The sequence below is a fragment of the Ochotona curzoniae genome, unplaced genomic scaffold (genome assembly GCF_017591425.1).
Source record: "Ochotona curzoniae isolate NIBS_2020 unplaced genomic scaffold, NIBS_Ocur_1.0 scaffold_4701, whole genome shotgun sequence".
Classification (NCBI taxonomy): Eukaryota; Metazoa; Chordata; class Mammalia; order Lagomorpha; family Ochotonidae; genus Ochotona; species Ochotona curzoniae.
Genome location: NW_024467122.1, coordinates 64,951,733 through 64,965,609, shown reverse-complemented (window position 1 = coordinate 64,965,609; position 13,877 = coordinate 64,951,733). Strand labels below are relative to the sequence as shown.

The following is a 13,877-nucleotide window of genomic DNA, read 5'->3' as shown; positions in this document are numbered from 1 at the left end:
ATACCAACCAGTGCCCGTATAGGATCCTGGCGCATGCAAGGCAAGGATTTAGCCACTAGGCCATCTTGCCGGGCCCTAATTAGACATCTTTGTAACCAAAGGGAAAGTTTTCTTTAAAATAATAATTGAGGGGCCCAACACGATAGCATAGTGGCTAAAGTCCTCGCCTCGAACACGCGTATCAGGATCCCAAATGGGCACCGGTTCTAATGCCAGCAGCCCTGCTTCCCAGCTCTGCCTGTGGCCTGGGAAAGCAGTCAAGGATGGCCCAAAGCTTTGGGACCTTCCATCCACATGAGAAACCTGGAAGAAGCTCCTGGCTCCTGGCTTCGGATCAGCACAGCTCCAGCCATTGCAGCTGCTTGGGGAGTGAACCATTGGATTGAAGATCTTGCTCTCTGTCTCTCCTCCTCTCTGTATATCTGCCTTTCCAATAAAAATAAATAAATCTTTAAAAAAGTAATAATTGAACTATTTTTTGAAAGGTCTCTGGGGTATTTTTTGTTTTTGTTTTCCTTTTTTGGAGGATCTCCTCTTTTAATTTAGGAGCACTGATTATAGTCTCAGCTTTTGTCTGGGCGTGATATTAAACATGAATGGTTTAATACCTTGTCACTGAATGACTTTAAGAAGAAAAAGTGTGTGAGCATTGTGTATGTAGTATGCTTTAGAAAGGTGATAAATTATCAGTGGACTGGCAAATAATGTCAGATACTTTATGCTTTGGAAATAAGGTGGTTTCATCTTTCCTAGGTCTAAAATATACTCTGACACAACTAGATCAGTTATTTTAGAAGAAATTGCACATATCCTAGGCTTGGCCACATAAAGTTTAGCAATTATGTGTCTCTCACTGAGCACATGTTAGTCTGTGTACTTTTAAAATTACTTCATGCATTCAGTCCAGGGGCAACTCTTGGCAGTTTTATCCAAGAGTAGATTGTTATACACCCTAAGATATGGTACAGTGGGCAGATAACTAACATTTGGTTTTGATACATTTTTGAAAAACCAATGGAAAGTTTTTAGAGATGGGCCTACCTGCACTCGGTCTACCCCTCCAGTTAGTGGAAATCACCCCAAGCTCTCTTTTTCCTGGCCAGGTCTTGGGGAATAGACTTTGTAGTTCCAGCCCAGGTAAGTCTCGAGAGGGAGTCCGGCCTTAGCAGCAATTGGGAGGGATCAGCACTTTGGGGAAACTTGCTGAAATAAGAATGTGGGTTAAACAGAAACCGTCTGTGTATTTCTTAGTTTTTATCGGGTGCAATCCCATACTCCCTCCCAGCTCTCACCCTTGTCCAGTTCCTTGGTCACGCTGCCTGGGTGAGCTCTGCGTCCTGCGTCTGCTGTACCACACAGAGGCTGTTGAAGCAGGGAAGGGTCCCACCAGCTCCCTGTGCTGCCTGGGACTTCCACTTCTTGTACGAGTACTCCAGACTGAGGCTTTTTTGTCCTTTTACAACATCTGCAGTCAATATTGCACATGTGAACACGCACACACATATACAGGCTTTCAAAGGAAGTCTTCAAAAGGTTTGCTTTCCTTGGAGATACTGTAAATGTAATGTGCCTTTATAGGAAGTACCCAGCTGAATGGGGAATAGTATAGATCACTCTTGTTAGAATACAGCAATTTTCTAATTACAGTGTTAGAAAATTCATCAGAATGAGCTTCAGAGAACAGACTGAAATCCTTAAGTTTATCCTTTCTAGCCATATAATTAGCATCTCAGAGTTGTCCCCTAAGGAGACAGTAGATTTTACGAATTAGAAGCAGGTGTCTGGTGCGTTGCTAGTGAGCCAGCAGCTCCCTAGAAGCAGTGGAAGCAGTGCCAGCAGCACTCCGGCTGGCCTAGGGATTTGCATGTGGTTAGAGCTGCCGTATTACCTGTCATTGCCAAGGTGGGATTCCCTGGACAGGATGTGCAGAACAACCTGTGCAAGATAGTCAGGGAAGGTCGAGAAAGCTGTGCTACATTCTGTAGGAACCATTCCAGGCCACGCACCTTGGTCTTTGACTGCAAGGCAAGGCCTTTGCTATCCCTTTTAAACGCTTTATGTGCTCTCAATGACCCAGGTAACAGCATTTCCAGTTCTCATCTTTAACTGCAAAGAGCAAGGGATTGTGCCCTAGAGAAGTCCTTTCTCCTGTAGTCCATAAACTGAGAAGTGGGATATGGAGGAGGAACCAGCACCACCACAAAAGCATCCTCCCTCGCCTCTTTCCCTTCCAGGTCTTCTGTATCACCTTGCAGCTGTGCCTTCCCCTTTTCTTCTTTTGGCTGATTCTTCTCTGTAATGCCCTCTGTTTTTGCTATCTCCTTGCCCCCTTCTGTCTTGTCTTTGTTTTCTCTTCTGATTTTTCTTTTCTCCTTCTTCCCCCGTGGCTATTTTTTCTCCACACTCTTACCTTCCTTGTATTAACATCTGTTTTTCGTTTGGTCACATAATCTCTTCTCCCTCTTTCCAACTCCGAACTCCTCCTTTGTCCTTCCTTTTTCTCCATATGCGTTTCTCATTTCATCCTTGTTGTCTTCAACCTGATTATTAAAACCATAGCACTGAAAAGGCTTAGCATTTTCTAATTTACTGGCATTGTAGTCTGCTTCACATATAACACAAATAGTAGTTTTCCTGCTCACTTCTCTACCCTGTTCTGCCTTCTTCCTTAATTGTAGGAAAGCTGGGTAAAATAAAATTGTCAGATTAGAACAACCAGGTAGCCAAGGATTAAGAACATATGCAGGAACTGGCACCATGGGATATTGCATGTTAAGCCTGCACCTGCAGTGCTGACCATCCCATTTGGGCAGCAGTTCAAGACCCAGCAATTCCATTTCTGACTCAGTTCTCTGCTAATGGCTTCAGAAAGCAATAGAAGATGGCCTACCTACATGAGAGACTTTTCCTGCCATTATAGCAGTCCAGCTCCAGCTGTTGTGGCCATTTGGGGAGTAAACCAACAGATTGAAGATCTCTCTCACTCTCTGTAACCTTGCCTTTCAAATAAATAAAATCTTCAAACAACAATAAATGCATGGAAACATACAAAAGATCATTTGCAAGGTGATGAGTACATGTGTAACAGTGGACTTCATGTGGATGTGATGGAAGTGCAGTAAGCTGTTCTGTTCTTTGCTGCATTTCTTAGATTGGAGCAAGAATGCCTTCCCGGGGCCGCAGGAATCCAGTTTCCATGGAAACCAAAAGCAACTGTTTGCCTTCTCAGCAAATTGAAAGTGAAGGAGTGGCTCCCAGTAAAAGAAAAATAACTTGAGGACCATACAATGAAGATGAAAATTTAAAAACCAGTTGTAACAATGCTTAATTTTGAAAAGTTTGAAAGGAAATAAAAGATTGGTAAGCAGGAGGAAACTTTTCTTGTAATAGCCTCAAGAGTTATTAAGAGTGCCTTGAAAAACTGCTGTCTACATCAAGGACTGTGTCAGAAGTACAGTGCTCTGCCCTCCAACCGTGCTGCTTGAGGAGAATCCAGTCCTATCTCAACATGACCATGACAGAAATGTGTAAAGAAGAAAAATAGCTACCTGTTTCCAAAAAGTGTAAATAAGAAAATATTTTGCTTCTTTTAGGATATTTATCATTGTGTCTTACGTTACTAATTCAAACTGTATTGCCAATGTTCAGATGGGTTCAAAGGGTTAGCTGCTGCAATATGAGAGATAATTATGAGCTTTGTCAATGTTACCTCTGAACCATTTGAGCAATTTTTGTATGTAATTATCACAGGCTAATAAAATTAATACTTTAAATGTCTTGGTGAGACTCTGTTAAACAAAAAATAAGCCTTTTGGCCTATGAAGTCACAAGTTAGAATTTTCCTTGTTGGGCAGCCACCATTTGCTTAAAAAAAAAAGGAAACCAGAGCCCAGCGTGGTAGCCTAGTGGGTAAAGTCCTCACCTTGAACGCACCAGGATCCCATATGGGCACTGTTTCTAGTCCTGGCAGCTCTGCTTCCCATCCAGCTCCCTGCTCTCTGTTAGTGGCCTGGGAGAACAGTGGAGGACGGCCCAAAGCCTTGGGACCCTGTACCCATATGGGAGACCTGGAAGAGGTTCCTGGCTTCAGATCAGCTCAGCTCCGGCCATTGTGGCCACTTGGGAAGTGAATCATCAGATGGAAGATCTCATTCACTGTATCTCCTACTCTCTGTATATCTGACTTTCTGATAAAAATGAATAAATCTTTAAAAAAAGAGAAAAAGAAAGCCACTTCTCTGATGAAACAGATTTGATGAGAAGAGCTTCTGTTTCAGGCAGAAATGGGTGTTTTCCAGAGAAAATGGGATTGCTGCAACTGACCTGATTAACATGTTCAGGAATGCGCTGGTTTTTCCTCATCCATACTGGTGAGTTGACGTTTTCCAGGGCCACAGAGTAAAAAGGTATAATGAGGGGCCAGCACCGTGGCATAGTACTCTAAACCTCCTACTGTAGTGTGGGTGCCAGGTTGTGTCCCTGCTCCCTTCTGACCCAGCTTCCTGTTTGTGGCCTGGGAAAGTAGCGCACAATGGCTCAAGCCCTTGGACTCCTACACTGATGTGAAGAGACCCAGAGGAATCTCCTGGCGTCTGATCGGCTGAGCCAGTGTGGCCATTTAGGAAGTGAACCACTGGATAAAAAATCTTTTTCTCTCCTCTAACTCTGCCTTTCCAATAAAATAATAATCTTTTTAAAAGGGGGAGGGAGCAACATGAGCCAATTTTAATTATAGCCAATTTGTGCTTAAGAGATAAACCTGCTTAATTTTTGTATTTCTGTTATTCAGTATGCACTAAAATTTTAAGGAAATATGTCATTTGTAAAACATAGTCACAGTAAATATTTGCCTTTTGGGGGTGTTTTCTGTGTTTTTGTTACAAGAAATCAGGCTGGAAATTATCAGATGTTTTAAGTAACAGTTGAAATTTTATAACTACCAAGTTATATCTGTTTTAATTTGGGAATTTGTGAAAATTTTTTAACTTCAAATGCATATAGCTATTTTCCACCCACTTGGGAAGTGAACCAGCAGATGGAAGATCTTTCTCTGTGTCTCTCCTTTCCTTCTCTGTAAATTTGCCTTTCCATTAAAAAAAAAAAAAAATTCAGGCATTCAGTTCTCCCCAAGTGGCATCTCAACCACCTCTCAAGTAACCAGTAACCTTCTCTTAAAATAGTTCTAAAGAATAAGTCATTGTCAGTACAAGTTGTCTTGGGTATTTTAACATATCACTTCCTCATTGAGCCATTTCCTTTCTTTAAAGTATTGAGCTATTTTTTACCTTTAATCCGGAAATGTTTCAGTAATGAATCATTTGGTCATGAGCCACGGGAGAGGCTGTGGATGCACTTGGCATTAGGAGAGGGGTGGACAGTGATTGCTTCAGGTTTAACAGCTTTAACAGCTTTTTATTTCTTTAACAGCTTTTTATGTTATACAGTGAAGTGTGTTCTTGCATGTGGCTGTTTTGAGTTAGTCAGTTATCAATAACTCTGATAATGTATATAAAGCTAGCCTTCTGTTGGTGCCTAATGAAACCCTTATATATAATGTATTTCTGATTATGCCTAATTTTTCCTGATTTTTAGTAACGAGGACTTATATTTAAGAATCTTTAATTGGCAGGCCTGGCACAATAGCTTCGTGGTTGAATCCTTACCTTGCACATGCCAGGATTCTGTATGGGTGCCGGTTTGTGTCTCAGCTGCTCCACTTCCCATCCAGCTCGCTGCCAGGAGCCTGGGAAAGCAGTCAAGGACATCCCAAAGCTTTGGAACCCTGCACCCAGGGAGACCCGGAAGAGGCTCCTGGCTTTGGATCGGCTCAGCTCTGGCTATTGCGGCCACTTGGGGAGTAAACCAGCAGACAGAAGATCTCTCTTTCTCTCCTCTCTATAAATCTGATTTGCCTTTCCAGTAAAAATAAATGTTTAAAAAAATATTTCTAAGTGGCATTAACAATAGGAATAAAGGCATTTATTTAAAAATGTTAACACATCAGGATGTGATGAACTTGGTCCCCTTTTACCTCAGTGGTAAATATTTAATGTATATATTACCTGGAGAGCAATTTAATTCAGTAAGTATGTCAGTGTAACTGTGTTCCAGGCAATCAAAAGTAGTTGTCCACTGTTGCTCTCTCTCTCTTTTTTTATTTAATTATTTATTTTAGCTCTAACAATATTTGACTTACACTAAGGATAAGTTTTTTTTTTCACTGTTACCTAAATATAGGTGCCTGATACAATGCCAGTTTGCAGTTTTCCATAGCTGCAAGTTGCAGACATCAAGGATAGATTCTTTTTCTTTTTCTTTGGGGAGCTCATTTTGGTGGAGAACTCAATACTGATGCTTGGAGTATGGGTTTGTATGCTGTATTTGTTATCTGTAATTTTCTGAGTAGTGAATTACCCAGGACTTGGCTACTTGAAATAAGTGTGCCACAGTTTCTGGGAGTTGGGAATCCATGTGGCACTCACCTAAGGCCCTCATCCAGCTGAAAGCTCCCGAAGGTGCAGTCTCAAAGACTGAATGGCTGAAACAGCTGCTTCTGCACAGGTCCTCTGGTAGTGGAAGTAGGAGGCCTCTGTTACTCGCTGATTGCATTGGCAAGTCTCGGGTCTTTCCCTGTGTCCTTCATCATAGACCTGCTTGTGTGTCCTCAGAACAAACTAGACTCTGCTAGTTAGATGTAAGCCACTAAATTCACACTCTGAATCAAGGAGTGTGAGAATTGTTGACATATTCTAAATCATCACCTAGGCTGTGAACATGTTCATTTTTAAAAAGAGGGTTTTTTGTTGTGCTTTTTATTTGAAAGGCAGTTACAGAGAGAGGAGGAGATACCAAGATCTGTCCTCTGGTTCATTCCCTAAATGGTTGCAATGGCTGAGACGGGGCCATACTGCAACCAGGACCAAGAGTTTATTCCAGGTCTCCCATGTGAGTGCAGCAGGCCAAGCACTTGGGCCATATGCTGCTGCTTTCACAGCCATTAGCCAGGGAGATGGATCAGAAGTGGAGCAGCCAAGTCTCAAACTGGTTCCCATCAGAGGTAGAGTGATGTAAAAGAATTGGGCTTAGAGAGGAGAGAAAAGAAAGGGTACTTTAAAATGTGTTCCTGGCAACTTGTTAAATCTGAGGCAGAGTTAGCTGTTTGTGTCCAAAGTAATGGAGCACTGTCCCCAGCAAAAATTTAAGAGTCCTTGTTTTATCTGTAGTGATTGAAATGAGAGCAAAGGATGAGATGACTCAGAAAAAATGAGTTGAAATAAGGAAAGGGCCATGAATAGAGCCCTAGGAAAAGACTGTTATTAAAGTGGCTAACATGGAAGTCAAACTTAGAAACTAAGTCTGGAATGTGTGGTGGAAGCCGTGAAATTCCTCCCTGCCAGCTCATCAGCACAAATTGCCTGAAAGAAATTAACCTGTTCATTTCCAGTTCTGCATGGGTCCTGGGTTTGAATACCATGAACACTTTTGAGCTATAATAAAGCAGGAACAGAGTGGAAAGAAGGGTGAGAAGACTTTTTAAAAATATTACCTACATGTAAAATCTGTCCCTAATGGACACAAAGTAAAGGTATTTGCTGGGTTGCCCTTGCACATATATGGTATTATTGAATTTTCAGATGTAATGTAGAAATTAAGGGAGATGCATATCAATGACCTGTGGCTGATGTCCAAACTACTCACTGTGGTATATCATGGCAGATACACAAATCATATCTAGGGCACAACTTCCTGAAGGAATCCAGGCCTGCTCCTGGTTTCTGGGATGGGTCACTGGATTGCTTCTCCAACATTCTCTCAGGGGTTTGCCTTACGATGTTTGCCTTCAGGATATGAGCTGGTGTTTAAAAGTGATTATGCTGGGGAACTGCAGGAGGGTTTTCTTTTTTCTTTCTTTTTTAATGTTTTGTTTTGTTTTTGTTTGAAAGGCAAAGTTACAGAGGGAAGAAGAAAGATCTTCCATCCACTGGTTCACTCCCCAAATGGCCACAACAGCCAAGATTGGGCCAGGCCAAAGCCAGAAGCCAGGATCATCTTCTGAATCTCCCCTGTGAATGCAGGGGCCCAAGCACTTGGGCCAAGCTGTCTGCTGCTGCTTTCCCAGGTGAATTCCCTGGGAGACAGGTCAGAAATGGAGCGGCCAAACTTGAAAGCACGTGTATGGGACACCAGGATTGCAGGAGGAGGCTTAACTTGCTACGCCAAATCATCAGCCCCCAAAGATTGTTTTTAATGGCTCTATTTTCTTTTTTATTTTTCCTTTTTATTTTTTATTGATTACATTGCATTATGTGACACGGTTTTATAGGCACTAGGATTTCCCCCTTCCCTCTCCAAAACCCGCCCTGCCTCCATGGTGGATTCTTGTTGCATTACCATAGTTCAAATTCAGTTGATTCTTTCCTTGCAAGCATCTACAAAGCATTGAGTCCAGCATATTATTGTTCAGATAAGTTCAACAGTTTCTTGGGGAGACCGTCTCTGGTTTGAAGGTAGAGTAATGGTTCTATTTTCATGATATAACCTGGTTGATGTTACAAGCAGAGTGGTCTTGCCAGAGCCTGAGTACAAGTTGAATGTGTGTATGTGTGTTGTCAAGCAGGTTAGGGATAAGAAATCTTTCTTACACTCTATATCCTAGCTTGTGCTTATGCAAAAGTTTATGGCTTAGCATATCCATGTTCATCTTAAGAATCAGGCATTTTGACATAATGGAAAAGCTGCTGCCTGCAGCAATGACATTCCATATGGGTGTCAGTTATAAGTCCCAGCTGCCCCACTTCCAATCCTGCTAATGGCCTGGGAAAAGCAACAGAAAATAATCCAAGTGTTGGGCCACTGTCACCTCCGAGCTGGAGACCAGGATGAAGCGCCTCACTTCAGCCTGGTCATTGCAGCCATCAGGGTAGTGAACCAGCAGATGAAAAATCTTTCTCATTCTCTCACTCTCTCACGCTCTCTCCTTCTCTCTGTAACTCTTTCAAATAAACACTGAAAAAAAAAAAAGGCACTCGAGTAGGACAAAACCACAGCAGAGCTGTGGGCTTCCATTCATGCAGTGTCTCAGCATACTTTATAATCATACAACATGGCTCTCCTTACATGATTCTGCATGTGAATCTACATCTGAAATGCATTATTACCCATCAAAACCTCACCTGTCCTCTGCTGGATTGAGATACATTTTTGAGTATCTGTTGGATGCTATGCATTATACTAATCTCAAGGAATTTAAAATTTAAATAATATTTGGTTCTACCTTAAGGATATTTCCTAATCTAGTCAGGGACTAAATAAGCATACAAGCTGCAATGCATACAGAAGGTTCAATTGACACAACAGCACAAAGGTGTAAGTAGAGGGGACACCTTAAGAGAAATGCCTGGTAGAAGCAGCCTCTGATCTACTTGATGTTGATGTAGAAGACATCAGGGTGGAAGGCAGCAGAGGATGGTTGAAGTTAAAAAGACAAATTGGAGCTCAGGAGCAGAAAGCATAGAATGTCACCTTCAGTCCCATTTGAGTCCAAAGGCAAGGAGACTTTGAGGGCTCTCTGAATCAATCTCATTCAGATGGAAATAGAATCAATCTCATGAAGGCTATAAGTTACAGGGTTATTTAAAGAGGAGACCAACGGACGGCAAGGAGGTGTTAACTGCACAAATAGAAGGCGGAGGGAAAAGGTTTAGATTGGCACTGTTCAGAAAAGTGGGCTGTATCAGATGTAACCGTCCCCTTCAGGAATGCTTCTCCCTGCATCACTGCATCACACCTGGGTGAAAGACAATGTGCTGGCTGTTGGCGATACAAAGATGAATTAAAAGATCTAATTTTCAAGTGTTTCAAGGCTCATCATGGGAGGAGCCAGTCCTCTAAGCCAGTACAAAAAAAATTTTTTATTGGAATTAGCTTATGTTACAAGTAATTTTCATGAGACAAGAGTTGCAAAAAGCATCTCATCAGTTAGTTGAAACTTAAGCGAAAAACCATGAGGCAAATGTGTACAGCAAGTGATTGCAGTGACAACTGAAGTGTTTAGCTTAAGTATGTCACTGATTTATACTGTTTAAAATAGGAATTGCATGAAAACAAAATATGTTAATGGAACAATCAAGTGGATGTTCTATGAAATACTGAAATATATGAGCCTACATAACTTAGGAGAGAGAAGCCGATAAGTGTGTTTGCAGCCTACTTTGTGTTAGTACAGCAGGAAAAGTAGGATTGGTATGTCTAAGACCAAACCTTTCTTTCTCCCTCACTGTGTGTCAGATGTATCCCCATTCAAAATTCCTATGTTGGAGACTATCCCTGTTGCAACAATGTCAAAGTTATGGCCTCCCAAAGGTGTTCATGTCATTAAGTGGCTTGTAGGAGTGGATTTTTCCTCTCCTGCCCTTTCTTTGCAGCCCTTTCTTTTGCCCTCCTGACTGCTACTGTGTGAGGAAACAGTAATAAGGCTCACTCCAGATGTTAGTACTTGATCTTGAACTTCACGGCCCACAACTCTAAGGGCTGCAATGAGCACACGTAGATGACAAATCTTAGTTTTCTAAATCCCATTCCTTACTCATAGGAACCAGAACTTCTACAGAAAACAACGACAAAACAGGTGACTGAGTCGGACAAAATATGAAATGTACCTGGAACATCATGTTAAGCCAGGGAGTGCTCAGGGAATGACGGGAATGTATCAGAACACAGCAACTAGAATCAAGAAGGGCCCAGATCTGAGAAAAGTGAGGCATTGAAGGATGACAGTAAGGTGCTGTAATTTTTGAGTAAGACGCCAAGACCCATGAAGAATAAATGAATCCATGAGGAAGAAGGAAGCATTCCGTTCTGCAGTAGAGCACCGACTGGTAGTCAGGTGAAGTAAGAAAAATCGTCACTTTGCAATTCCTAGGCAGGCCTTGTGGCTAAGAATCATGAACAGATGCTCAATGTGGTGAGTGATGACCAGTAGGAATACTGGCATTGCTGTGAAGAATCTCCCTCACAAGCTGCTGTTCACTTACTAACCCTAACAAACGACTTGACTTCATGCTGAAGAGACCTGGGCAGAAATTATCTTAACCAAGTGGTAAAAGTTAGCAACACAAGCAAGGAAACAAATCAACAGCATGTTTTCTGACAAGCATAGTTTCACTCCTGATTTGTTCCTGGAAAAAAAGTTATGCATGAATCTTGACCAAACAAAACAAAACAAAAACAAAAACAAAACACTGAGGGAATGCCTAGGAAGTAGCTGGTCACTCATCTGCAAACTTTCCATGTCTTACACATAAGAAATGAAACTCTGCAGATCTATTTCAGATTAAAGAAGACAACTAAATGTAACGTGTGGTTCTGCTTTGGACGCTGGTCCTGCAGAACATCATACAAACGGGCAGAGCTGAAGATAGCCAGGCTGTCTGGGATGCTGCCACCCACATGGGAGAGCCCTGATGGGGTTCCAGGAGCCGGGCTTTAGCCTACCCCACCATTGTGGCCACTGGAGAGTGAACCAGTGGTTACAAGATTCTTTGTGTCTCTCACTTTATCTAATTCTAGCTCTATAATTCTATGCTTCAAACAACTAAAAGACAAGGAGAGAAGAGGAGACACAAGGGAAGGAAAAAATAGCAATCAAGGCCATGTGATGGTGCAGCCAGGTAAACCCTGCCTGCAGCACCAGCATCCCATATGGACACTGTTCTAGTCCCAGCTGCTCCACTTCCAGTCAGTGCCCTGTTAATGGCCTGAGAAAACAGTGCAGGATGGCCCAAGTTCTTGGGTTTCTATACCCATGTGGGAGACCTGGAAAAAGCTCCTGGCTCTTCTTTGGACCTGCTCAGCTCTGGCCTTTGGGGCCATTTGGGGAGTAAATCAGAGGATGGAAGATCTTTGTCTTTCCTTTTCCCCCTTTAATACTCTGAATTTCAAGTAAAATAAATCTTTAAAAAAAGAAAAGAAGGAAACACAATTGACAAGAGCCAGCATTCCCCTGCGAGTGCCCGTTGAAATTGCAGCTGCTTATCTTCCAATCCAGCTCCCTGTTAATGCAGCTGAGAAAAGCACCAGCAAATTCCCAGATATTTCCATTTCTGCCATCCACTTGGAAGGCCCAGATGGAGGTCCAGATTACTGGCTTGCAACCAGATGAAATATCTGTCTCTGTGTCTCTCTTGCTCTCTGTCACTATGCCTTCCAAATAAATGAAAAATAAACCTTAAAAAGGATAAAACTTAGAGTTTGTAGATTAGTTGATAGTGATGTAGCAATGTTCATTTCCTGTGTGTTATTTGATGTGTCTGTACATGTTCTATGTTTAGGAAAGACACACCAAAGCATACACTGGTTATGGGACATTGTATTTGTAAAAACATAATTCTCACAATTTCATGCAAAACGATGCCCATATGTGATCCTGGCACTTGCAAAGGGAGGATTAGGCAGTGGAGCTATGGCACTGGGCCAAATGGATCTTAATCACTTGGGTTTTTTTTTTCTGGACCTGTGTCTCATTATCTGTTGAAAACATCAGAGTGGGACCCAGCATAGTAGCATAGTGACTAAAGACCTTGCTTTGCAGGTGCTGGGATCCCATATAGGCACCAGTTTGTGTCCTGGCTTTACCACTTCCTTTCGGCTCCCTGCTGTGGCCTGGGAAAGAAGTAGAAGATGGCCCAAATCCTTGGGACCCTGAACCTGCATGCGAGATCTGGAGGAAACTCCTGGCTCCTGGCTTCGGATCGATTCAGTTCTGGCTGTTGGCAGCCATTTGGATAGTGAACCAGCAGACAGAGGATATTTCTATCTCTCATTCTTCCTTTAAATCTGACTTTTAAATGAAAATAAATAAATCTTTAAATAAAAAGAAAATGGAATTAAAAAAAGAGAGAGTAGCAGAGGCAGTGCAAATTCAGCTCAGTTTTAAAAGCTGGGATGATTGTTATTTCAAAACCTCCTCCAGCATTCTATGAAGCACCCCAAACCTGCCTAGACCTGAAGACGTGGTCTGGGCTTCTTCCTCAGGCAGTGCCAACACTCAGCTAAAGTTTATCTCTTATCAAAGCAAGAGTCCTGTGTCCAATCACTGGCGTGCTGCTCTTTTATTTGCCTCACTATCTGCAGGGAATGTTCCTTTGTGCCAGGTAAACATAACTCAACTACAGTTTGGCAAACCGGTCTTGCAGCACGCCTCAGTCTGACTTCAACTTAGTGAAGTTATTAGGGGCCTGAGCGTCTCAATTTTCATTCCAAATTCTTGGCCCCCACATAGATCATAATTCAACACAGAGGCCAAAAGGGAATATACACAAGTGAGAACTTGATTTATTTAAGAGAGACTGAGTGAATACACAGGCATGCAAGAGTGTGAGCAATCCCACATTGAGAGGTGTCCATGGTGAATAGGTCAGCGAGGGAGGAGTCCAGAGAAGGATCCAGAAGCCAGAAAGCAGAAGGGTGCTGCACTGTGCTATCAGTTCCTTTTATGAGGTAGGAGTGGTTCCATACTTGAATCTCCCAACAGGGTGGAGATGAGTGTGTGTGCTGTGGACCCTAACTTCCATGTGGCCATCCCTGTTGTGTTTCCTCCCTCCAGGTCCCTGAGGAGACACGTGTGCATCATGGGAAAATGGGCACTCTGGATTGCTATGGAAGGAGGTGGAATTCCAATTGCAGGGGCTTTACAGAAATCATGAAAAGCATCTGACACAGGTATTCCCGCGTAATCTTCTGCCTACTTCCTCCCCTAACATAACTGAAACTCTAGTATGTTTTTCATTTAGCCTGCTGGATGAAACTGCAAATAAGTAGAACACTGTGTCCAGGAACAGTGTTGATGACTACATAATCCTTCCTATGGTAACAGTCAC

General features: G+C 42.4%; 1 protein-coding gene across 2 annotated transcripts in view; it reads left to right on the top strand.

Moving 5' to 3' along the window:
* ICE2 (interactor of little elongation complex ELL subunit 2) overlaps positions 1-3,777 on the top strand; it is a 39,173-nt gene extending 35,396 nt beyond the window's left edge. For both annotated transcript variants that reach the window (XM_040969086.1, XM_040969087.1), the window contains one exon: positions 3,152-3,777. In XM_040969086.1, the coding sequence (XP_040825020.1) occupies positions 3,152-3,277 (126 nt within the window). In that variant the 3' untranslated portion in view covers positions 3,278-3,777. The remainder of the gene's footprint in view (positions 1-3,151) is intronic.
* Positions 3,778-13,877: the final 10,100 nt, after the last annotated feature.